Below are 26042 nucleotides of genomic sequence, written 5' to 3' on the forward strand. Positions count from 1 at the left end.
ATGAAGATTAGATCCATGGGGCATTTATTTTAACGAAAGGTCAGTGACTTATTTATTAGGGGGCTCATGCCGACATTTGTTTTGAGCTTTAGGAAGACCACGGAACACAATGGTAGGCGAAAACGCGTCCTTGCAAGGGAGTTCGGTGTAGAGAGAGATTGAATATTTGAGCTCCAAGCCTATGCGCCTCTTGTCGCACCCCGACTCTTGCTGTTCCACGGAATAAACTCTAGGAAATATTGTAGATTGAATGCCAAAAATGGACGGGCACACAAATTATAGATAATGGAGTGAGACAAACCGTGTGGCAAAACCGTGAGTCACCTGGAATGTTACACATAAAACTTACATAGAAATTACAGATAGGCTATTTGTTTGTTAATGTAAAAGTAAACGGACAATTATTGTATTTAGAATAAAATATAATATTGGTTATTAAAGGTATTTGTATCTCTGAATGAGGATTTGGCTGATATGTACAATCTTAGCCAAAAAATGGCCTACTGCCATACGTTAAATACCATCCGGTGAACTTAGGTTAATTCCATAAGAGCTGAGGTTTAAACGTGAAGGAATTTCTTAAGGGCCCCATCATGCGGAGTTAAACTGTGCAGTTTAACATGTGTTACATCATACCTATACCTGGTAAGGTTTATCTTGTCTCAGTAGCAATAAAACCAAGTCCCTTCAAATGAGGGTGGAGATTATAGGATGGTTATAAATTTTCAAGATTCCTTTCAAAACCTTGTTATTGTACAGGCTGCCGGAACTCAGTTTCTTGAAAGACAAACTCAGTGACGGAACTACACAGTACGAAGAGAGATATTTTGTAATTTTATTTTGCGCTACAGAATGTATCAACTGGTCCCTTTCGCCACTGGATGGATGGACGGCATCGTTCCATTCCCCCATCACCATAACAATACAGACGAAGTAAGACATATCTCCTTTCTCTCTCTTTTCACAGTGAGACAAGATACATCACACAGACTCTAGCAGATTAACTGCGTTAGCTATGCAGTTCGCACCGTTAATAACGGAGACCTCAGATTTGCGCTAGTAGAGATACTTTTGTGACGATCAACTGTGCAGTTCACACAGGTTTCTACCCTACTCTCTTTTATTGAGTGGCGCTTTAAAGCATTGGCAAAACCCAGCGGCCGCCAGGGACCTCGAATTAATAGGTCTCAAAATAATGGTAATGGTAGTTGCAATGGTAGTGGTAGATGTAGCGATAATGGTAGGGGCAGCGCCGGCGCAGAAGTGGGAATAGGAGGAGTAGGACTCGCAGTAGTAGTAGTGAGGAAGACTAGAGAAGTGCTTTGTGTGCTGGCATTGTATGGAGGCAGAAACATGGATATTACAACGAAGTGAAGAGAAGTGACTTGCAGCATTTGAAATGTGGATATGGTGTAGAATGAAGCATATTAAATGGATGGACAGAATAAGAAATGAATCTGTGTTGGAAAGAGTGGGTGAAGAAACAATGTAGCTGAAACTGATAAGGAAGATAAAAAGGAATTGGCTAGGTCAGTGTCTAAGAAGAGACTACAAACTGAAAGACTTACTGGAAGCAATGTTGAACGGGAGAAAAGTTCTGGTCATAAAAAGATATCGGATGATAGACGACATTAAGATATGGATCATATGCGGAGACAAAGAGGAGGATTGAAAATAAGAAAGATTGTAGAATGCAGGATTTTCAGTGAAATACCTATCCTTGCAGGGAAAACTATGAATTAATGAATAATAAATATACAGAGAAATTAATTTTGATTTTGTAGTAAACCTTCATTCATTGAACTGTAACGGTATTGTCTGTGCTGCGTATTCGTCATCCTACTTCGCATCTCTGTCGCTGTCTCAGCTGCGTCCGTGCGCCCCCTCTGCTTGATTAAGACATCTTACTCTATATTTTTCGCTTTCTTTTTTTCTGCTTGTCAGATAGTGCAGATGAAGCAGGAAGCAAACTACAGATTACAGCCCTTCTCTTATCCCCATATTTACACGAGCGCACTCAGAACCGAACTTACAAAAACCACTGATGAACCTGATGGAAAAACATTAGGTGTCCCCAAACACGTCCAGTTCAATTTATTGTTCTGTCACAAGAAGACAAGTATGCGTGCGATGTCAAGATTCGGTCGGGAAAATTTTGGGTGAAAAAATAACCAAATCCACAAGACACATGTATAAGCTTTTTCGCTAGAAACCAGGTTAAAGAGAAAGAAACTGAAAATTTACGAGTCAAATGACTGTCGCATCACTGTTACTTGCTGAAGCAAAAAATCGTGAGGCTCAGGCGGAAGCGCGTTGAACTCGAGTGTAGGGAGTGCATGAAGTTCGGATTTTGATCTCTTGTCATCATTTTTCTATAGGCAGTGCATGAAGTTCGGATTTTGATCTCCTGTCATCATCATTTTTCTATAGGCAGTGCATGAAGTTCGGATTTAGATGTCTTATTGTCATTTTTCTATAGGACGTGCATGAAGTTCGGATTTTGATGTCTTATCGTCATTTTTCTATAGGAAGTGCATCAAGTTCGGATTTTGATCTCTTGTCATCATTTTTCTATAAGCAGTGCATGAAGTTCGGATTTTGATCTCTTGTCATTTTTCTATAGGCAGTGCATGAAGTTCGGATTTTGATCTCTTGTCATCATTTTTCTATAGGCAGTGCATGAAGTTCGGATTTTGATCTCTTCTCGTCATTTTTCTATAGGCAGTGCATGAAGTTCGGATTTTGATCTCTTCTCGTCATTTTTCTATAGGCAGTGCATGAAGTTCGGTTTTTCATCTCTTCTCGTTATTTTTCTATAGGCAGTGCATGAAGTTCGGAGTTTGATCTCTTCTCGTCATTTTTCTATAGGCAGTGCATGAAGTTCGGATTTTGATCTCTTTTCATTATTTTTCTGTTTTTATTTTAATACAGATATTAGTATTTTTCTAAACTTGCAAGGTTATATCATTTCGAAATGCGTGCGAAAAGTAATGGTTTGAAGATTAATTTTCATCTTATATTCCGTCGTATTACATTGCAGTGGCACAAAGTATTCCTTCAGATGATTCACATTACTACATGCCAGTGATTAATTGTGAACATAGCACACCGGATATCTATACTAATAAAAACATTTGTAGCCGAAATTTTTGTGGTAATTTTCGATTTTCCAAAAGTAATTGGTCCTAACATATATAATTAATCACCCTGAAACCGAAAATCGCATTTTTGAAATTTTTGTTTGTGTATCTGTCTGGATGTTTGTTACCTTTTCACGCGATAATGGCTGAACCGATTTATATGAAAATTTGTAATATAAATTAAGTTCGTTGTAACTTAGGTTTTAGGCTATATGGCATTCAAAATACTTTATTTAAAAGGGGGTTATAAGGTGGCCTGAATTAAAGAAATCGAAAGATCTCGCTTATTATTGATTTTTGTAAAAAATGTTACATAACGATAGTTTCTTAACAAATGATTTCCGTTAAGTTTTATTCTTTACAAAATTTTGATAGGACTGATATTTAATGAGATAAATGAGTTTTAAAATTAAAATAACGCCATCTAAGACTGTGCAATGAAATAACAAATGACTTCGTCTATGAGGGGCCTTGGACAACAACAATCGAAAAAGGGGCCTTGGACAGCAACAATCGAAAGCTATTAAACATAGCCTACAGAGAATGTTTCTGTGTGTGTATGAAGTAATATCGGAAGCTAAATTAACCGATTTAATACTTGAATTAAGGCATGAAGAAACAATCCACCATTACTGTTGCGAGTATGACGCTGAAACGAAAATGTCGATCGACTGCTTCTACCGAGAATGATCGATGTTTAGTAAAGTAAATTCTTTATATTTCGTCTGACAAGCTCTTTTCAATTGATCGATGATTTTGAAAGAAATTGCGAGTATGAAGTTACTGTTTATTTTCTTAAATATGGTGCCAAAAATGTACTGTTTGTTGAGGAATAATCTAGTGAAGATTTCATTCCTATGTCTTTATTTTAAATTAGAAATTCAGTTTATCTCACATAAATTATACTAGTCCTTTATTCAGAATGCACAATGTAACAAACTTTAAGTCATTTTACCGCAAATGAGATTTTTTTTTTTTTTTTACGTATTAGGAAAATGATGTCTTCTGAATGACTACATCGACAGTAGTAAAACTTTACGCACACATTCACGACATGTCTTTGTATGAATTAATGCATTCAAGTATACGTATTGTTATTATTAACCCAGATAAGACTGACGTCCTACATATAGGACACCGGACGTTTCACACAAATATGATAATAACATTGACTATGACAGACTAAATATAAGAAAAAAAAATTGGAGGCAATTTATAACACATAAGGATTATGGTATCATGATTGCCGACTATGAAAATCTTACACGCAATGTTAAAAAAATAAAACGTTCGGGTCCTATATATAGGACGTCAGTCTTATCTGGGTTAAGAGAGCTGTGATTTTTTATGTGGGACAGCGAATTTGAAAAGCCAGGAAGAATCGAATGTTCAAAGTATTTGTTTACTGAGTATGTTGACCAGGAAAAAGCAATGCAGCATTTCATTATAGGGAGTCTTAACTTCATTTTAAACTTTTATGAAATTGATTATTTTTATGTCAGACCCAGATAAATGTAGACTAGAAATTAAATTATTTGTAAATAAAAAAATAGGTTGGAATGAACATTTTTTGGGCAAAGCAAAACAAGTTGAGAAAAATTGTGCGTGTGTATTTTAACAATATCTAGCAAATGTAAAATACTCAAGCTGCAAAGAGAATTATAGTAATTACAAGAACTCAGTAACATGTCTCCTTAAGGTTATGCTTAGGCGTTTTGCTGTTTTATTTAATATTTTGGGTTTGTGGCATGTTCACATTTGCACTCACGGACATAAAAATAAATTGTTAGAGATATTTATATTATTTGTGTTTCATTATTACCACAACGATCTCCGGATCTCTTATATCCTCTCTTGCAATCGCATTGGTAGTTAAAGCACCTCACAGTGTCCTGATTTGGATCACCAGGAACAATACAGTCTACATCGTCCGTACATGGCTCTCCTAGACCTATAAGCAAGTTCAAATAATAATTTATGTTAAAGTCTCAATGATAATAATAATAATAATAGTAATAATAATAATAATAATAATAATAATAACAATAATAATAGAGTAATAATAATAATAATAATAATAATAATAATAATAATAATAATCTATACTAATAATAAATCTGTAGCCGAAATTATTCTGGTAATTTTCGATTTTCCAAAAATAATTGGTCCTAACATATATAATTAACCACCCTGAAACCGAAAATCGCTTTTTTGAAATTTTTGTTTGTATGTCTGTCTGTATGTTTTTTTACCTTTTCACGCGATAATGGCTGAACCGATTTATATGAAAATTGGAATATAAATTATGTTCGTTGTAACTTACATTTTAAGGTACATGGCATTCAAAATACATTATGTAAAAGGGGGGTTATAAGGGGGTCTGAATTAAATAAATCGAAATATCTCGCTTATTATTGATTTTTGTGAAAAATGTTACATAACAAAAGTTTCTTTAAAAATAATTTGCGATAAGTTTTATTCCTTGAAAAATTTTGATAGGACTGATATTTAATGAGATAAATGAGTTTTAAAATTAAAATAACTGCCATCTAAGGCCGTGTAATGAATTAAAAAACAAATGACTTCGTCTATAAGGGGCCTTGGACAGCAACAATCGAAAGCTATGAAAGATAGCCTACAGAGAATGTTTCTGTGTTTGTATGAAGTAATAACGGAAGCTAAACTAACCGATTTATAAGTTATAATTAATTATTATTTCACCATTGGAAAGTGTAGTTTCTCTAGATGGACATAATGCTATAATGTTATTACAGTAACTTCTGATATAATATAATATAATATAATATAATATAATATAATATAATATAATATAATATAATATAACATAATATAATATAATATAATACAATATAATATGTAATATTATATAATATAATTTAAGTTATTTGAAGGGTTCACAACCATAGAGGGCCAAGCGCCATTTACTGAATACGTAGAAAACAAGGGTTAAAATTAAGTTATTAACATATTCAATGGAAACCAATAACAAGTAAAATAAAATATACACATTAAATCTAAATGATGTCAGTCTTCATTAAACTATGGTTACATGTAATAAAAATTAAGAAACATGTTAAAGGAATTGTCATTGCACCAAATGAGTGTCTCTGGAGCAAAATGATCGCATTTTAATTATTTGGATGCAATTTAAATTAAGTAACATATTAAACGATTTATCCTTCTATCAAACACTAATGTTCCCTGGATCAAATGTCCTATTTTAATTATGAAATTACTTTATATTTATTTCTAACGGGTGCAGCGGAGCGCACGGGTACGGCTAGTAATAATAATAATAATAATAATAATATTATTATTATTATTATTATTATTATTATTATTATTATTATTATTATAACAATGTAGCATAGCATACAGGTTTGAAATGTAAATACAAGTTGCTATACCATTTGTTTACAATTGAAATTTTCTTCTTCCATTAATTTCTGTCTTCCTAATCACTATCCTGTAATCCTCTCTCTTCCATCACGTCAATAGTACTCTCCTGCCATGTTTTCTTGAGTCTTTCACTTATTTCCTCCCCAGTTGGGACACATCAAAAGCTCTTAGATAACATATTTGCATCTATCGCGTTTACATATCCAAACCGTTGTATTTTTCTTAGTTTCTTCAAGCTGTATAATAGAATCTCTATGCTTTATTCTTCACTTATCGTATCATTTCCAATTCTGTCCAGGTTTTAGCATCGTATTGACCTTGCTTAAAAATTCAGTTTCTGTTGGCTGTAATTTATATTTTAATTTTGCATCAATATTTCATTGGAAATATAAAAATTGGAGATTTATCCTTCGAAGAGGTGGAAAAATTCAAATATCTTGGAGCAACAGTAACAAATATAAATGACACTCGGGAGGAAATTAAACGCAGAATAAATATGGGAAATGCGTGTTATTATTCGGTTGAGAAGCTCTTATCATCCAGTCTGCTGTCCAAAAATCTGAAAGTTAGAATTTATAAAACTGTTATATTACCGGTTCTTCTGTGTGGTTGTGAAACTTGGACTCTCACTCTGAGAGAGGAACATAGATTAAGGGTGTTTGAGAATAAGGTGCTTAGGAAAATATTTGGGGCTAAGCGGGATGAAGTTACAGGAGAATGGAGAAAGTTACACAACACAGAACTGCACGCATTGTATTCTTCACCTGACATAATTAGGAACTTAAAATCCAGACGTTTGAGATGGGCAGGGCATGTAGCACGTATGGGCGAATCCAGAAATGCATATAGAGTGTTAGTTGGGAGACCGGAGGGAAAAAGACCTTTGGGGAGGCCGCGACGTAGATGGGAGGATAATATTAAAATGGATTTGAGGGAGGTGGGGTATGATGATAGAGACTGGATTAATCTTGCACAGGATAGGGACCGATGGCGGGCTTATGTGAGGGCGGCAATGAACCTTCGGGTTCCTTAAAAGCCATTTGTAAGTAAATATTGATACTTACTTGTAAGTAAGTAAGTATCAATATTTCATACTTCTGCACTACACTTCTGACCATTGATTTACAAATATGTCCTTTTGTTCATTTAAACATTTGTTTATCCCATAAAATTCTGTTCGGAATTGCTAATCCTGATCGATCCTTAATTGTTACCTTTGTGATTTCAGAATCATTGTTTCCTTCTATTGTAATTTAAACTCTAAAATGTTAATATTATCACAAGTGTCAATACACCCTTTGACCAGGGCTCAAAATGGATTGGACCGCAACGGCGCTCGTTCTGATCCTCGAATTTCAGACAGCTTTCCGTTGCGTCTCGTAAGATATGGATATTGTCCTTTCCGGTTCGATATGATATTAATTAGATAAGATATTGCAATACATTTTTTATTTACGTTTTAATGAGATTGTTAAAACTTAAATAAAAAATGTATTGAAATACATAACTTCGTCAGCAAACATTTTTACACCTATTTTATATATATTTGATTGAATACCATCTTAATACCAGTGGCGTATGCTGAACCTGGAGTTTGGGTGTTCTGTTAAAAATATATACAGTAGTTGGTCTATCTCGCACAATTATTATAGGCCTAAGTGAAATATCGGGTCAACATTAACTGCCATTTTTAATATATAATTTAGTATTATTTATATTTAATAACTATGGGGCGGATGTTGATGACCTAAAAATCTACTTAAAATGATCATTAAAATGCCCTTAAACTAATGGGAAAATGACATAAAATTAAAATAAAATGACATTAAAATATTTCAAAGTACTCGCACCACAACTTCTTAAAAATTAATCACCTTGTTTCAATGTTTGCCCTGCAAATGCCGGAGAAAGGAGGCAACTACAAATAACGTTATTCAAAATTGCATTATTTATGATCAAACAATAAGCATGGCCAGCAAAATAACCTGTTTGAAGTTCCACAACCCGCTAACTATTCTACATTTCCATATTGTGAAATAGAAAAATGTCTAGTGTATTGTTCGCTTTTTGTTTTATATTGTTGCACTAAATCTGGAATTGGCGGGGTAGGTCTACCCTTATTCATTATAGGGGAGAGTCGGGTATTATCGGACATCGGGTAATATCGGACAGCGAGTTTCTTTCATCTACCACACTATGATAGTACCTGATTGACATGGTTACGCTTTTGTGATGTCGCATAGAGAAATGTAACCATGTCATTCAGGTACTACCATATGGTGGTAGATGAAAGAAACGCACTGTCCGATACTACCCGATGTCCAATACTACCCGACTCTCCCCTATGCAATTTCTCTCCTAGTGGACGAGAAGAAAATGGCTTTTGCAAAAGATCTTTTACAGTGTACATTTCCAAGTGCTATTATCATTAAATAAGTAACTTAAATTGTTCACCTGCGCTGGCACACAGCTATGAACCCTAGTAAAACCTAAACACAGTAAATTCACTCACACAAACAGTAAACACACACGTCAAACACAATGTTTTGTAACGCTGCAATTGACAAGTTGAGCTGCCTGTATACAGGACGACCTGCGAGCTTGAGAGAAGCGAGTAATTCCAGCATGCCACCGTGCGCGCGCAGAGAATTGTAGCAGTAACTCTCAGCAGGGGATGTTCTTTAGTCCGGGCTGGACAACCAGACCAGACCTCATCCCACTTCGTCAGGCAGAGCGTAGCCTACGTTATGAAATGAAAGCCGTTCTGGGGATGGTGTGCACATTAAACCAGCAGGCATTTAAAATATTTAAATGGTAATAAATTGAAATTAGTGTTGAACTATATAAGTCAACTTCCAATGAGATTACCACGCATTTAAATTGTGATAAATTAAAATTATTGCTGTATTATATAAAACAACTTAAAATAAAAAATGAGATTACCGAATTTACAGGGTGACCAGCGCACACCTTGAACAACCGCAATATACGCCCCTGTTTAATACGATATTGATAGGTGATTTTAGCGAAGTTGAATGTGAGAGATGGTGAATGATCTTGAAACATCTGCGAAGAGACTGTTTGACAATCTATTTCTGTAACAATTTTCTATATTACTTACGACAGCAATGCATATTTAAATCCGTGCGAGCTGAAGCACGCGACGGCCAGATTGCTCTGCGCGCGCTGGTTAACTTCCTTCCCATACAATGACGCAATGATAGAGGGGTAGAGGTGCAAAGGTTGTCCATGCATACGTTAAGTAGAGCGGCGATGTATAGAACAAGGAAGAATTACACTGTCCTTAATGTGTGGAAAACGTGTATTGATTAGAAATGCAGTGTTCAGAAACGCTAAATGGAAGCGAGGCAGCACAAATTTCAGATCTTCTGTCGTCGATATTCCGAAAATTCAGGACATTTTCGTCTATAATTGCAGCTAAAATTAATTGATTTTTCACAAACTGCACTGCTTAAATGTACGTATAATGACAAGGACTTGTTCAGCTTTCACAATTCCTTAACATTAATCTATTACTCTTTTCAGTAGCACATACGTAGCGATAGGTTTTCACGGACAAGATGAAAGATCAATCCATTGGATCATGTTAAGCGCCCTATGCTTAGTTTGCTTCTTTTAATAACTTTTTGCGAAGCCTAATGAGGCTGGTGTGAAGAGGAAATCGTAGAAGAGATTCTGGCGAAATTTTTCGCAGTTATATTTAAATTATTCAACCGTATTTTAAGGTACAATGAAAATTTGTTAATTATTCGAAATAGTAGATACATAACATCTTATCCTTTGAAATAATTATATTGCATTAAAATATATAAACAAAAGTATAAAGAGTAACTGCATCTCGACTTCATAATGTTAATTTTGTTCAACCTTGTCGTTTGTTACTCCTATTCATACAACATAGTCTATATCAGTGATGTCAAAGCAAGCGCATTTTTCTGACCTTGACGTTGTGCGCGGGCATCAAGGGCAACGTATGGAAGGAGGAATAAGCAGCCTGTTGGATTAAAAAAAAACAGTTGTGCACAAGCTTCAAACAGAAACTGAAATTTTAAATCGTTATTTTTATATGGCTTCTTTCTATTTGATATTATCTATATTGTCTGTAAAACAAAAGCATTTACACCAATTTCTTAGTATTGCAGTTGTGTTTTAAACGTTAATAACATAATAAAGAGTTAAGATGGAATATTCACATAAATTCCATAGTCCGGACAACTGTACTGTATTAAGTGAATGAAACACATCATTCATAAAGAAAAAGAGATTGAGTATGACATGATAAGTTGGAATTGATCTTGGTGGTATATTTAGCTTTATAAAAGTAAACAATGAACTAATCAAAACAATATTATAGTACAAAGCAAAGTTACCTAGTTAAGTGTAACTAATATTCCATAACAAAACTCTTATCACATTATGCTTTTAAGGTGATATTGGTGCGCAATTTCCTATCATCAAATATTAAATTATTTTCTGGAAACCTGCTGAAGCTGACATTTTTAAAACGCATGGACATATTTCTTTTGCTTATGATGTAACTGTAGTTGCTTTGTTAATTCATTTCCTCACAAACATTAATTTTCCATGCGAATGTTTTCAAAATTTGTAATACACTATCTTCAGTAATACGTATTTTAGATTTACGAAAACATTGTTTCAGTACCTATAAGGCTACTAAATAAATAGACCTTGTCATGCGCCGGCCTCCGTAGACGTCCCTCTGCTGAAGACTGCTGTCCTAGGTGTTGAGAAGGGAAACGGGAGTGACGTGACAAGGGGAGCTGAAGTGTGTGGGGAAGGGTGACGTTACGGTATAAGTGTTGTACTTTGATCTGCTTAGACGTTCTCCTGCTGTGGTCCCAGTTGATGAGAGGGGAAACGGGAGTAAAGGACAGGTGGTGACGAACTTCGTGGGGAGGGGGGTTATACGATGATGTAGGAAGAAAATACGTTGATACAGATATAGTAGTTTATTTGAAATAAACAGTGTCCGCCTCCTATTCGTGGGCAGGGGAAACGGGAGTGTCTTTGAGAAACTCTAAAATATTGCCGTTTTTGTCCCTGTGACTCTGGCTGAAGCTAACTTGAAGGCGTGCTGTTGTCATGACTGAGAATAGTGGAGAGGGGTAACGGGAGTGCCTGGGGAGAGACGAAGATAAGACAAGGGAGAGAGAGTAGCGAGGAGCTGGTATGAAGGGAACGGGCTAGCAACGTAGAAAGGAGTAGAGAGCAGAAACGGGAGTGCCTGGGGAAAACTGAAGAGAGAGTTTGCTCGAAACAGGGGTGCGAATACGGTGGGTAGGAGAACCGAGAGACGGGAAGCAGGGGTGCTGGAGGTTCTCGCCTATCGAAGCTCTGCCCCCAAAGGGTCCGCGATTCGACGACCGACGAGAGATGGAGGGGTTACTCTCTGCTAACGAGCTCCGCTGACAAATGGCCGGCGATGGGCGTCCACAGAGAGGGAAGTCGAAGATAGAAAAGACTATGTTTTTTAAAAGGGTTAGAGCACGTGGAATCCAGACAAGGTGATAAGGGGGGGGGAGGTAGTCGAGAAGAGCAATACTAGGATAGCTTGGTTAGGGAGATCGGAGCGGGGAGGCGGAGACAGAGCCGGCGATGCGTTTCTGTTCCGGGTGTAAGTGTCGGCCGTGAAAACCCGATCCGACGAAGTACAGCACGCTGGATCAGAGAAAGAAATGTTGTCGGTGGCAGAGGGAGCATAGTGGCTGCCCCCCCTAGCCGGCGACGAATGTCCCTATCAGCGTATTCCGAATCTCACCGGTCCGGTGGCATCAATGACGTCACGTTGCAGCGAAATAAGGAACAAAACTGCTGGAAGGATCGATGGCTGTCATGGCGACTGTACAAGTTGTTGTCTGTGCTACGCTACCAAAATTTTGCGAAATTTTCGTACTCCCATCTCGTTCAAAGAAAAGATAGCATAAACAATTTATTTCTTGAACCGGTAGTAATAATGGGTCCGTTGACATGTTCGCTCATAATCCATTAGCATATTGTTTTTACGTTGTGCTCATTACAAACAATACAGCAGAACTAAAGCAGAACACACCGCCATGACACAACAGTGCACGATGTTATTCGTCTGCTAATTCCCGCCCTATACAAGAACCAATCAGATTCACTGATGGCGGCTGATGGAGACTGCCACCACCTCTGCAAGTTGATGGCACCGGTGCGACACCGGTGGAGCATCAATGACGTCATCGGTGGAATTTGGAACACCGTGATGCCATCGGATTGCTCACCGGTGAGATTCGGAATACGCTGTATGCCATTTTGGGCCCGCCTTATATACACCTCGGGCTTCGCGCCATTTCTCTCCTCCTTGGCGTGGCTTGGATGGTTATGACGCTATGTGACGTCACAAATTCCCGCCACAACATTGTGGCCTTTAGTGGGACTCTTCTCCCTCTTGGCTTGTTCGCGTGGTCGGGGGACCCCTCGGCGCCGTGAGCAAGTTGCTAGAGGCAGGGGTGTGGGTGGACATCTGGCTCCTAATACGAGGGGAGAAAAAAAAATAGCGAGACCCGTTTTCTGAAGGAATGTGTCTTCCAGCGAGACCATCTCTCTCCGGGCCGGGCCGGGCCATGTGGTGAGGAGACCTGTCGGCACCGGGAGGGAGTTACTAGGGGCGGGGTGTGAGTGGACATCCGGCCCGTAATACTAGGGGACAATCGCACCAGCTCTCGTCTTCTGAAGGAACACGCAGGCATTTATGTGAACTTTACAACAACCTATACCTGAAAATTTCACTTTTCAATAAAACAAAAGTTGAAAAAATATTCCTTTTGAATAGAAAAGCAAATTTGTGAAAAATGAGTAATAAAATTAGAACTCATATTCTTATAATACACTTATACTTTTCAGACAAATCTAAAAATTAACATGGATACAGTTTTAATAAGTTCTTTTGTCTCCTTCCTTTCCGTTGTAAAGCGCTCAGGCTCTCCTGAGCTCTAAAGCGCGCGCTTGCGCTTATGGGCATCAATTGACATGACTGATCTATATTACTGTAGCCAGATAGCATGTGAAAGAATGTAAGGTCGTTCACGCGCTATTTCTTATACATCGCTGACTTAAGTCGAAGAAGCTTAATTAACACACGTGTATGTTGACCAAGATATTGACAAAACGTACAATGCAAGTTTCTTGGAATCTGAAAAACTATTCACATAGTTTGTCCAAAAACACTAATACAATTAAACTATCTTTGTGCGAGATCGTGCGTATTTGCTTTGTTTCCGCACAAAACCAATCCGCGGATAGTCTAAAATTCCACATTCAGTATTCCCAACCTAACACACATAACAATTTCCCTCTTCTTACCGCTTAAGTGACATATTGATTTTACTGCTTTAGGCTTTTAACATATTATTTTTAGAGACGTTCAATATAGTAATAATTATAAATTGGAAACTTACTACTGCAATTTCACCTAAATTGCACCGTTAATTATTGTTTTTAAATATTTGCAAAAATTAAGTAAACTCTACAACTCCACTAAAGTTACTGCATTCGTGATGCAAGTAATATTAAGGAAGCCGTGAAAAAATAAACAAGATTCCAGACACGACATTGCGGCTACTTTTAACGAAGAAAAAGACAGACGTATATCACGGCCTGCTGGAGTATAGTAAACACAGAAAACATTTTAAAGCAACAATGTTGAAGATAGATATTTTTGTTTTGCAAATTTGCCGTCATTGAACAGAAACCAAGATGGAGATTTCGTTGCAACTAATTAGAAATTCCTCTTTCAGGTATGTAATAAACGATCTTCGCACAAAATATTGTACGATACACGAGTGGTATGTTTTCTTTCAATTGTCGGAAATTAAAAAAGCTCGACTACGGTTCGCTTTTTCAAACTTTTCCTCGAAAATGAAAACTTCAACATACCGCTCTTGTAACGCATATTACTATTGCGTTATTTTGAGCCACGAGTGTCATAATTTCAAATTATACACTATATTAGTTTATCTCAGTAACATTGCTTTTACTTCAGAAGTATTACTTATATGCGAGGACATTAGAATGTTTCCCAAGTCAATTGCCGATAAAATGTAATTGAAAAAAAAAATCTGACGTTTTCTACCTCTCTCATATTTTTTAAACAATTTCCTTTCGTATAACTACGAGTACATCGTCTTATTCGACTTCTTTTTCTGATCATTGATGTTTTCTGTGTGGGCCGGAGAAAAGCTTTGCCTATTGGCAATTACTGACCTAGTGTGTATTAATTTGTATCAACAATTACATACCTGATGTCCCAACACATTTCTGTCCAGTGTAGTTGTAACCCGTCTTACATACGCATCTTCCGTTCAAGCACCGGGTTCGTTTAGAGTAGTAACACTGAATAGATTCTTCGCAGACTCCACCGTGCTCGACCTCTGTGGAAATAAAGATGTCAAGCTGTTACATTGCCATACTAAAAATTAACATTTCAGCGTCATATAATTCGCTGTACGGGGGTTGTCAAAAGTAACGAATAATTGCAATTAACATTTCAATGCTCGCATGGGCTACTGTTGCAGCCCACTCTTTTTTGTATGCTATGACGTCTTCGAAAATAAAGCGGCGACATTTTCCTTTCGTATACCTTTGCCGTACACTTGTAACGCTGCATCAGTGGTGTTATAGTTTCTGACTTGACCAGATGTTCACAGTGAGAGTGATTGTTTTTCCTTGGGCTGCAGTTGTAGCCCACGCGAGTAAAACCGTAACTTTATTTTAGAAGCAACTTCTTATTAATTTATAATAAAAATGAAGCAAGTCTTAGAGAGATGGAATCGATCGTGTAAAGGTATGGGAGTTCCAATTGGACATGAAACAATACATTCTCTCCTATTTGCAGACGACCAGGTATTAATTGCTCAGTGTCGTGAAGATGCTATGTTCATGTTGAGGAAGTTGATGGAAGCCTTTGATATAGGAGGTCTTTGCATTAATATGAATAAAACTGAATACCTCGCTGTGGGCAATAGTGGAAGAGATATTATCCTACCGCAAGGAACAATTAAATCTGTGAGACATTTTAAGTATTTGGGGTCTATTATCCAAGAGTCTGGGAGCTGTGAAGCAGATGTAGATCACGGAGTGCAGCAAGCAAGAAGGGCAATAAAGATGCTGAATGGGGTACTGTGGAGTAGATCCATTTCCAAACAAATGAAGAAAAGAATTCTACAATCTATAGTTGAATCTATACTAACATACGGGGCAGAGGGATGGGCACTTGTTGAACGTCAGAAGTGTAAGATACAAGCGACGGAGATGGAGGGAATAAGGAGAGCTGCTAGAGTATCCAGATTGGAAAGGAGAAGGAATGAGGATGTGAGGCAAATGATGGAGATGGAAGAGTCGGTAATTGAAAGAATCGAAAAACGAACTCTTCAATGGTATGGCCACGTAAAAAGGATGAAAGAAGGAAGATGGCCAAGATTATTCTGGAATGGTCACCTCGGAAAAGGAGGAAGCGTGCGAGACCAAGAAAAACATGGAAAGCCGGTGTCATGCAAATGATGAAGGACCGACATATGCTGGAGGAGGATTGGCGGGATCGAGAAGGATGGCGGAAGGGAATTCAGGGCAACCGCTGAAGAGTGGAAGAGCCCACAAAAGAAGAAGAAAGAAGAAGAATAAAAATGAAAATATATTATATAAAATTAAGAAATATTGGTTAATAAAAGTAAAGTAGGGAAATGAATAATTAAAAACTCAAATACAAATTATAACAGATTAAAATAGAGTCAAAATCCTAATGGGCTACAATAGTAGCCCACGCGAGGAATAACGGGATTATAATAAGCGCGAACACTCAAATGTTAAAAGTGAATGAGAGATTTTAGTACAAAAAGCTGAGACATAAAATCTTTAGTGTAATCAGGAATATTTTTGTGAAAATAAAATAGTTTTGCGACAATTGTTGTCCGAAATATGACGTCATTGAGAAAAGTTTTGAATGAAATCTATAGTTTGTTTAATCAAAAAGCAAATTTTTGTAATGCTTTATTTCTATACTAGCCGTACCCGTGCGCTCCGCTGCACCTGTTAGAAATAAATATAAAGTAATTACATAATTAAAATAGGACGTTTGATCCAGGGAACAACTTTTACAACAGCGCAAGATAATCTGCTTCGCTCATTACCCAATTTTTTTTGCATTGCATTTATTGCATATATATTTTATGTATTTTAACACGATTCAATTGAGCATAGTTAAAATTTGAATTATAAATTAATGGATTGCTAAGCTAACGTACTGTTACTGCATACTAAATCAATACACTCTCGTTGTTCGTTAATTCTCTGAGATTAAAATGAGTGTACATAAATATTATTTCAAGAAATACAGAAAACGAATGTACAAAATAGCCTATCAAATTTTCTGTGCATAAGAAGCTATTTTAATCTTACCTGTCCTCGATTTACTCAGACGTTACTGTAATAACATTATAGCATTATGTCCATCTAGAGAAATTACACTTTCGAATGGTGAAATAATAATTAATTATACAAATCGGTTAATTTAGCTTCTGATATTACTTCATACAAACACAGAAACATTCTCTGTAGGCTATGTTTAATAGCTTTCGATTGTTGATGTCCAAAGCCCCTGTTTCGATTGTTGTTGTCCAACGAAGTCTATAATAAGTTCTTAATTCATTGCACCGTCTTAGATGGCGTTATTTTAATTTTAAAACTCATTTATCTCATTAAATATCAGTCCTATCAAAATTTTGTAAAGAATAAAACTTATCGGAAATCATTTTTAAAGAAACCTTTGTTATGTAACTTTTTCACAAAAATCAATAATAAGCGAAATATTTCGATTTATTTAATTCAGGCCCCCTTATAACCCCCCTTTTAAATAAAGTATTTTGAATGCCATATAGCCTAAAATCTAAGTTACAACGAACTTAATTTATATTCCAATTTGCATATAAATCGGTTCAGCCATTATCGCGTGAAAAGGTAACAAACATCCAGACAGACATACAAACAAAAATCTCAAAAATGCGATTTTCTGTTTCAGGGTGGTTAATTATATATGTTAGGACCAATTATTTTTGGAAAATCGAAAATTACCATAAAAATTTCGGCTACAGATTTATTATTAGTATAGATAGAAACAGTATGGCTATTGTTACCATAGTAAAAATGTTATTGTTGATACAATTTCTTAGTCCTTGTGTTATGAAAGGAAATTGATTGGTAAAATCAATATAAAACAAGATGTTATTAACAAAAAATGGCATTGGGTGACAGAAGACGTAGATCCTATACAACTAAAGATATGCACAATCTTAAAATAAAACTTATCCTATTCGGCCACCTATCTCTCAGCCAACTGTGAGTAGAATAGAAGCGAAATTCAGATTCATAAGAGGATCTGGTTGACCATCCACTAATGAAATGAATCTTGAAGTTTTCCTAATGTTCAAAGGGAAATCACATTCTTCTCTCCGTAAAATAAAATCTACGCTAGATATCTCGAAAGAAACTGTGTGGAAACATGCACGTGTTCGTTTTATATCTGAATAATTGTCAGTGACTCTTATATTTGTTGCTATATGAACAGATCTGTTGGTGTTCTAAGGTTTACGTCACTTTATTCTTTCTATTGATAAGTTAACCTACAAAGCAAAGCGTTTTCTTGTTTTGTATTACCTAATGTCAAAGAACTTTCAGTAGCCAAACAATTCATGGCCTACTATTAAGAATGTAGTTAGACCTACGCTTTAACACATTTCCCAATAACAGTATATTTTAACATAATCGCGTACTGTTAAAGGGCCTACTTTTTGCATTAGGAGTCTTAAATAGTACATTATGCAACGAGCCTATAATGAAGGTAATTAAGAAGTGAGTATGGATATTTATCAAACGAGCGCAAGCGAGTTTCATAATTTTCATACGAGCTTCTTAATTACCATTATAGGCGAGTTTCATACGACTTTTTATGCTCGACCATATTTCTAACTCGATATTATTAATTTTATTGTATCTGACCTGGAGCAATGTTCCGTATGTTGTGAGATGTGCATAGACGCGTAAGTATTGATTTTTTCCGAGGAACAGATGTCCACATTGACCTTGCTAGGCCATAAGAACCTACAGAAATAGCATTGAAATTAAATTAGACATTGAAAAGCGAGATGACAAATTGAATTTATTTGAATATTATTTACAATTAACGCTAATTATTATAGTAACAGAACATAACCTTCTGCGACAGTATTGGATTTCCAGCCTCCGTGACTTTTCGCTAATTCTCTTTCGATTGCATATCCGAGAATAATCGATACTTGCGGTTTTATAACGGTAGAAAGCTGACCTGTCATTGGCTGAACAGTTGTAACCTGAGTCGTCATTGGCTGAAAGACCTGATCTTTAATGAGTAGGTGTACTTTAATGACATGCATTAAAGGTCTGCTACCAGGTGTATAATTACTACATTTCGGCATGGTCGAGCATAAAATATTTTAAGATCTTTTACTAGCTCAAGTGATTAAACAATTTTATACTTATATGTAGGCATAACTGCAGAATGATTTATTGGTTAGAATTTCTTAATATATACTCTGATGAATTTATCAGAGGAATTTTCCTATACCCGTCAATTAGTAAAAAATTGTAATAATTAAGAAGAAAAGAAACGTTTTGGTACTTACTGTTTCCAGCCTACAAAGAAATAACTGAAAAAAAAATCTCCGAAAAAATTAAGACCCTTCTTAAGAAAAATCCAAAGAAATACGGCCATAATCAGGATTTGCCTGAAGCATAAAGTAAAGAAAATTGGTCATTCTGCATACTACTTATGATGACGCTTTGGTGCATAAGTTTAGATTGTTATTAGCGTTTTAAAAATATACTTACTTCTAAGACATTTATTATCGAAGGAACCTGCTACAAAATTTGCAGGGCAAGCACAGATGCCACTTACGCATGTTGCTTGACTGATTGCTTTACAGTCGCTCTCACCTGAACATGTGCTTCCCAAACCTGAAAAAAAAAAAAAACAGAATATCTATAATACCGAAAGTAAAAAAAAAAAAAAAAAAAAAAACACACACACACACACACACAGGTGCATAACTTTATTGTTTTTCATTACGTTTAATTACAACGAGAATAAGGGGCATGCAATGAAGAAGGGAATATTTAAGGAATACAGTGAAATAGAAGAATAAAATGTGAATAAGGGAAATACAAGGAGACTCATGACAATAAAAGGAAAAGAAGGGGAAGAAAGAAAACATGCGAAAGACAAGGAGAATAATGGAAAAGAAGAAGGGAAAAGCAAGGAGAACATGAAAACAAAAGGAAATAAGGGAAAACAAGGACATCAAGGGAAAGACAACTGGAAGAAGCCTAAGAAAAGGGGAACAAGTAGAATACAATGATAACAAGATAAATACATGCAAAATTAGGGGAATACAAGAAGAACAAGGGGATAAATGGAAAACAAGAAGAATATAAGGAGAATAGAAGGACATCTAGGGTTATGCAAAGGAAAAAATAGGACAGTAGGGAGAAGAAAGGTGATTCAAGGAGAACAAATAGGAGACAAGGAAAGTAAGGAGAATACAAGTAGGACAAAGGGAATGTAAAACGAACATGAGAAATACAAGGAGAACAAGGCAAGACAAGTAGAACAAGAGGAAGATAAGGTGAATTGAAGGAGTACAAAGGAAATGTAAGAAGAACATGAGAAATACAAGGAGAACAAGGCGAAGACAAGTAGAACAAGAGGAAGATAAGGTGAATTGAAGAAGTACAAAGGAAATGTAAGAACATGAGAAATACAAGGAGATCAAGGCAAGACAAGTAGAACAAGAGGAAGATAAGGTGAATTGAAGAAGTACAAAGGAAATGTAAGAACATGAGAAATACGAGGAGAACAAGGCAAGACAAGTAGAACAAGAGGAAGATAAGGTGAATTGAAGAAGTACAAAGGAAATGTAAGAACATGAGAAATACAAGGAGAACAAGGCAAGACAAGTAGAACAAGAGGAAGATAAGGTGAATTGAAGGAGTACAAAGGAAATGTAAGAACATGAGAAATACAAGGAGAACAAGGCAAGACAAGTAGAACAAGAGGAAGATAAGGTGAATTGAAGAAGTACAAAGGAAATGTAAGAACATGAGAAATACAAGGAGAACAAGGCAAGACAAGTAGAACAAGAGGAAGATAAGGTGAATTGAAGGAGTACAAAGGGAATGTAAGAACATGAGAAATACAAGGAGAACAAGGCAAGACAAGTAGAACAAGAGGAAGATAAGGTGAATTGAAGGAGTACAAAGGAAATGTAAGAAGAACATGAGAAATACAAGGAGAACAAGGCAAGACAAGTAGAACAAGAGGAAGATAAGGTGAATTGAAGGAGTACAAAGGAAATGTAAGAAGAACATGAGATATACAAGGAGAACAAGGCAAGACAAGTAGTACAAGAGGAAGATAAGGTGAATTGAAGGAGTACAAAGTAAATGTAAGAACATGAGAAATACAAGGAGAACAAGGCAAGACAAGTAGAACAAGAGGAAGATAAGGTGAATTGAAGGAGTACAAAGGAAATGTAAGAAGAACATGAGACATACAGGGAGAACAAGGCAAGACAAGTAGTACAAGATGAAGATGAGGTGACATCCAATAATAATTCATTGCCTGAACTACAGTGTGTCCGGCGTGAAAGTATAATATTTTATTATTTTATTTCTTGAAAAGTATTGGTGATACTTACACTCGGTTTGCTTCTACGGGTGGGATATTAAAAATGTTTTTAGGTACCTAATACACCTGGATATGCGCACATTAGTAGCGCGGCAGACGTCCAATCTCTATTCCACCTCTCTCTATGTGTTTTGCAACATTGCAGGCGTAACATTTGCGACACAACGTACAACTGCAATGTGTCGAGGTAGACTTCCTGAAAAACAATGGGCCTATGATTCTGTCCTCCAACACATTGAGTTTCGGGTGTTTCTTTCGTACTCTTCCATTGTGTGGGAATGTTCTGTCCCCCATATGTGCAATTGTGTTTGTTGACCTTTCCGGAAGTGTGGAATGTAGCCTCGTCCGAGAAACAAACCGTATCGAGGAATGCCTCATTTTCATTAATTTTTACCAGAATTGTCTCCGCGAATGCCCTCCGTCGCGGCTTGTCTTCAGGTTTGATTTGATGACGAATCTGAAGTTTGTACGCCCTTAGCCGCAACCTTTTATGAACGACATCGTGTACTGTCGAACGAGGTAAATTTAGCTCCCCCTTTGCTCGTCGGATTGATTTACGGGGGCTCCGCTGGAAAGACATACGGATTAATTCAACATCAGCCATTGGAACAGCGTGCTTGGTGTGGTGGCCTGACTTAGAAACCAAACTCCCAGTTTCACGAAGGTATCTGTCCCATTTCATGATTGTTACGTACGTTGGAACATCTTCAGTTGGTCGCAGTTGATATTCACTCCGAAATCGACGTTGTACCTGCGTAACAGATTTCAACTCCGCAAGAGAAAGCACACAGAATTCCTTTTGCTGTGGAGTCCACATGTTTACTGACGCTAATTGGCTATTTCCACGTACGACGTAGTTTGCGCATGCGATGTACACTCCCGTCATGTAAATACAGAAATCATTTTGAGTTATCTTACCCGTGGAAGCAAACTGAGTGTAAATTTCAACAATACTTTTCAAGTAATAAAATAATGAAATGTTATACCTACGTTTAAGCAGTGTGTAACAAGAATTTAATTATTTATGTATTTATTTATTTAATGACTGGTGAATTGATTATAGAATTATTAAATTTCAAAGAAAACAACAAGTGAACAAACATTAAGAAACAATTTTATAGAGGCAACATCTTCCTGGCTTCCCAATAGCCTTCCATTTCTGTGAGTCACTGTAGGCCAGGACATACTGAAAGGTGATGACGTTCCATCTTTGTATTAGAGTTACACAATTTGCAGGATGGTGACTCCATTATCCCAAAACGAAACAGGTGTTTCTGCAGTAAATCATGCACTGTTGTTAGACGAAATACTACGACTGCACTTTTTCTTGAGTGAATTGGTATTTTCAGAATTGACTCTGTCCAGTGCTTCTCAGATGTTCTTGAGGCCAGATATTGCAGATGTTGTGTCTTGAATTGCTCTTTTGTAGCTATTTTCATAGACTGGCATGACATGGGTGTTGCGTAGATTAGTGGGAGCTGAGCTTCCTTCTTAGCCAATGAATCTGCTTGATAATTTCCATAGACTGAGCAGTGACCAGATATCTACTGTAGCGCAACTGTTTTATTGTTTGCTGCAAGTTCTTTCAGCATATCTTGACAGTCTTTTATTCCTATTGAACCGGTCCGTAAAGACTGACTAATTGATTGGATGGCCGTCGTAGAGTCAGAGAGGATAACGGCGTTACTGAATTTACCTTAGTGGGCTGTGGGTTGTTGTAATGCCACTCTAATTGCTTGGACTTTCTCATCAAAGACTAATGTATTCTGGCCTACAAAGATATAAAACGAAAACAGGCTACTATAGATTTCAGCTCCCGCATTCAAGTGTCCAGCTATTTTAGATCCATCAGTGTAAATATGTAGCCAATTGGATCCTGAGTATCTGGTGTGGATGGTCTCAGGAGCTGTGAACCTTTCCTTGTCAGTCTGACTTTTAGTAAAAACTTCCTCAAGATCTATTGAGGATCTAACAGTGGTAATTTCAGTGGGTTTTGCAGATTTAGTAGTAGTTGGCTGGTTATTTTTAGATGGAGGTTTGATTTCAGCTTGCTTACTGACTGGAAAAAGCCTACTTGGATTTTAGATGTCTTTCATTTGTTTTATAACTGCTCCAAAATTCATCTGAACTCTTAACAAGTTTTTAATGAAGAAGAAGAGCTCTCTCTTCTGTTTTCTCATGTCAGAATCAGCATTATATCCTTACATGTTGTTTTAACTCCTCCTGTTAAAATTCGAAGCCCATGAACTCACTATGAATTCCACCTTCACCAGGGTACTTTCTTCGTTTTTTTTTTTTTTTTTTTAATCTTTTATAGCAGATGAGAGTTCCTGGTAAGAAAAATCACCAACAGAGACCGCTTTGGAACTTGTACTTTTGAAATCATTTAATTCCTTTTTAGTCTGTGTTATTTGTTTCTTGATATCTTTTGGCACCTTTCCCGCGTACTCACTCTTCTTTTGACTATTAGAATAATGTTTTACAAATGCAGTTACCATGCCTCAATAAGAGGTGAGAACTTTATTTATATGATTAATTGGTTGCTTTATCGGGACTGATGTCTTATTTTGAATTTTGTTGAAGAATCTATGAATATAACCATTATTGTCTTGAAAGTTAGTGCTTGTAAAACATTTATGAAATGCTTGTCTCTTGGCTTCAGATATTGCCCACTTGAGCTTTGCTGCTGCTTGTCTCCATTTCATTAGCCTATATGTTCCTGGCTTAGTAGCCTCAACTAATTTTCTTTGGGCCTCGCGGACTTGTTTTAGATTTTTAAGACTACTATTCCAGAAACATTTGAAATGCCCAACTTTACCTCTTGGGATGAAGTATTTTGCAGATATGATTATTTGTTTACAAATATATAAATATATACCTAGTATGCTAGGATGTTGTGAAAAATGAATATTAGTTTCGGATAACTCCTTTTCTAAATAATATGTAAATTTACACCAATCCCTCTTTTTGAAGTTCCAGGAGGCTCTCACTGTATTATAATATATTATTACGATGTGTCGAAGTACATATGATATTTCCGTGCAGAAATTCTGCGTCATCATATGATAAAGGATGAGTGGAACCGAGAAAAATTCTCTCCGGCACCGGGATTTGAACCCGGGTTTTCAGCTCTACGTGCTGACGCTCTATCCACTAAGCCACACCGGATTCCCTTCCCGATGTCAGATTGAATCCTCTCAGTTCAGTTTCCACATCTTGGGTTCCCTATAGTGGCCTACTCTCATGTACTGCGTCATAGATGTACGACAGTGGCACAGTGTTCATACATGTGCACAGGTGCACTCGTTATGAGTGACTAACTGGTCTGTATGTACAATAGAAGAATAACCCCCTGAAATTAACTATATTACTTACGGTTCATTCCTCATAAATATACAGGTGCAATTTCCTGTAAGATTAAGTGAGTCCAATGAAAGGAATGAAATAAGGTATGAATAAAGTTAATTCTTTTCTTCTTCTTCTTCTTCTTCTTCGTCTTCTTCTTCTTCTTCTTCTAATAATAATAATAATAATAATAATAATAATAATAATAATAATAATAATAATAATAATATAATAATATAAGTACTAGCGGTAATAATAATATAATTATAATTGCAATTGTATAAATAATAGTGGTAATAATAACAGTGAATAATAATAATAATAATAATAATAATAATAATAATAGGCCTAATAATAATAATAATAATAATAATAATAATTACGAGGTGGAAGTGAAGTAATCCTGCAGATTTTCAGAGCGAATACCTCATGTTGTTTATAACAGAAAAGTGTAATATCATATTGGTGGATAGGTCATAGTATTCTCAGAAAAAAAAAAGTTTATCCCAAATGTTTAACACCCATTTATTCGTTTGACTATTGCGAGTAGGATCGTCAATTTTGTCCATATCGATAGAAAATATAATAAAGAATCTTTCATTCCTTTGTCGTATTTCCATAGCGTGAACGGTTTTCGTGTAAAATTAATATAAAAACCACTAATTTTAAGCCACTGAATGATGCGAACAGATTGCAACATTGCCAGAGAAGGAGAGGTTCACCGAGGGCCGTCTTGTCAAGGTCGCCACTACGTGAGGGTTGTGGCTCGTGTGGCAATAGTAGCAGCTGTCTCCTGTAAAAATAATCTACTACGAACTACAACCTAGCGATACTTATAGATATTACAACATTCTTACGTTAAATGTTATATTTATGTTAGTATACGTAAAATCCAGAACTCTGTGTACAATATGTTCGTACTGAAACAGATTCATACAAGAGTTTTACTCCGAAACTGTAATATTAAACATACTTATAAAAATATTTATTTCGTTAATTACGTAATATATTTTTCTAAACTTTTGCTATTTTTAATATTCCTAAGTATGAAAAACAGGTTCATAAACATTCGATTTTTGAAATCACTGAAATTGAATCATCTCACACTTCAAATATCGCACAAGAAAATTTCTACTTCATTCTTAAGTATTATACTCAAAAAGATCGTTCGTTATTCACAAATTATCAAGGTTGTCCTTTTGCTTTCACTAGAAAACTTATTGTAATTTTACGATAATGATATACCTTGAAAAAGTACATTTACAGTCTTACTAATAAACCGTGTATAGTTTTTGTACGAGACTTATGCAGCGTTGAGACAGAAAACGTTACTAATAAACCATGCATAAGCGATGGATGTA

At 36.1% G+C, this 26042-nt stretch overlaps 1 protein-coding gene across 1 annotated transcript in view; it reads right to left on the bottom strand.

Moving 5' to 3' along the window:
• The window catches only part of LOC138703048 (multiple epidermal growth factor-like domains protein 10), a 53808-nt gene that overhangs the window by 21789 nt on the left and 5977 nt on the right, over positions 1 to 26042 (bottom strand). Inside the window, exons 3-5 of the mRNA XM_069830585.1 lie at positions 19482 to 19607; positions 14864 to 14995; positions 4963 to 5091 (exon numbers count right to left, since the gene is read on the bottom strand). Coding sequence (XP_069686686.1) covers positions 4963 to 5091; positions 14864 to 14995; positions 19482 to 19607 — 387 coding nt within the window. The remainder of the gene's footprint in view (positions 1 to 4962; positions 5092 to 14863; positions 14996 to 19481; positions 19608 to 26042) is intronic.

The sequence above is a fragment of the Periplaneta americana genome, chromosome 7 (genome assembly GCF_040183065.1).
Source record: "Periplaneta americana isolate PAMFEO1 chromosome 7, P.americana_PAMFEO1_priV1, whole genome shotgun sequence".
Taxonomy (NCBI): Eukaryota; Metazoa; Arthropoda; class Insecta; order Blattodea; family Blattidae; genus Periplaneta; species Periplaneta americana.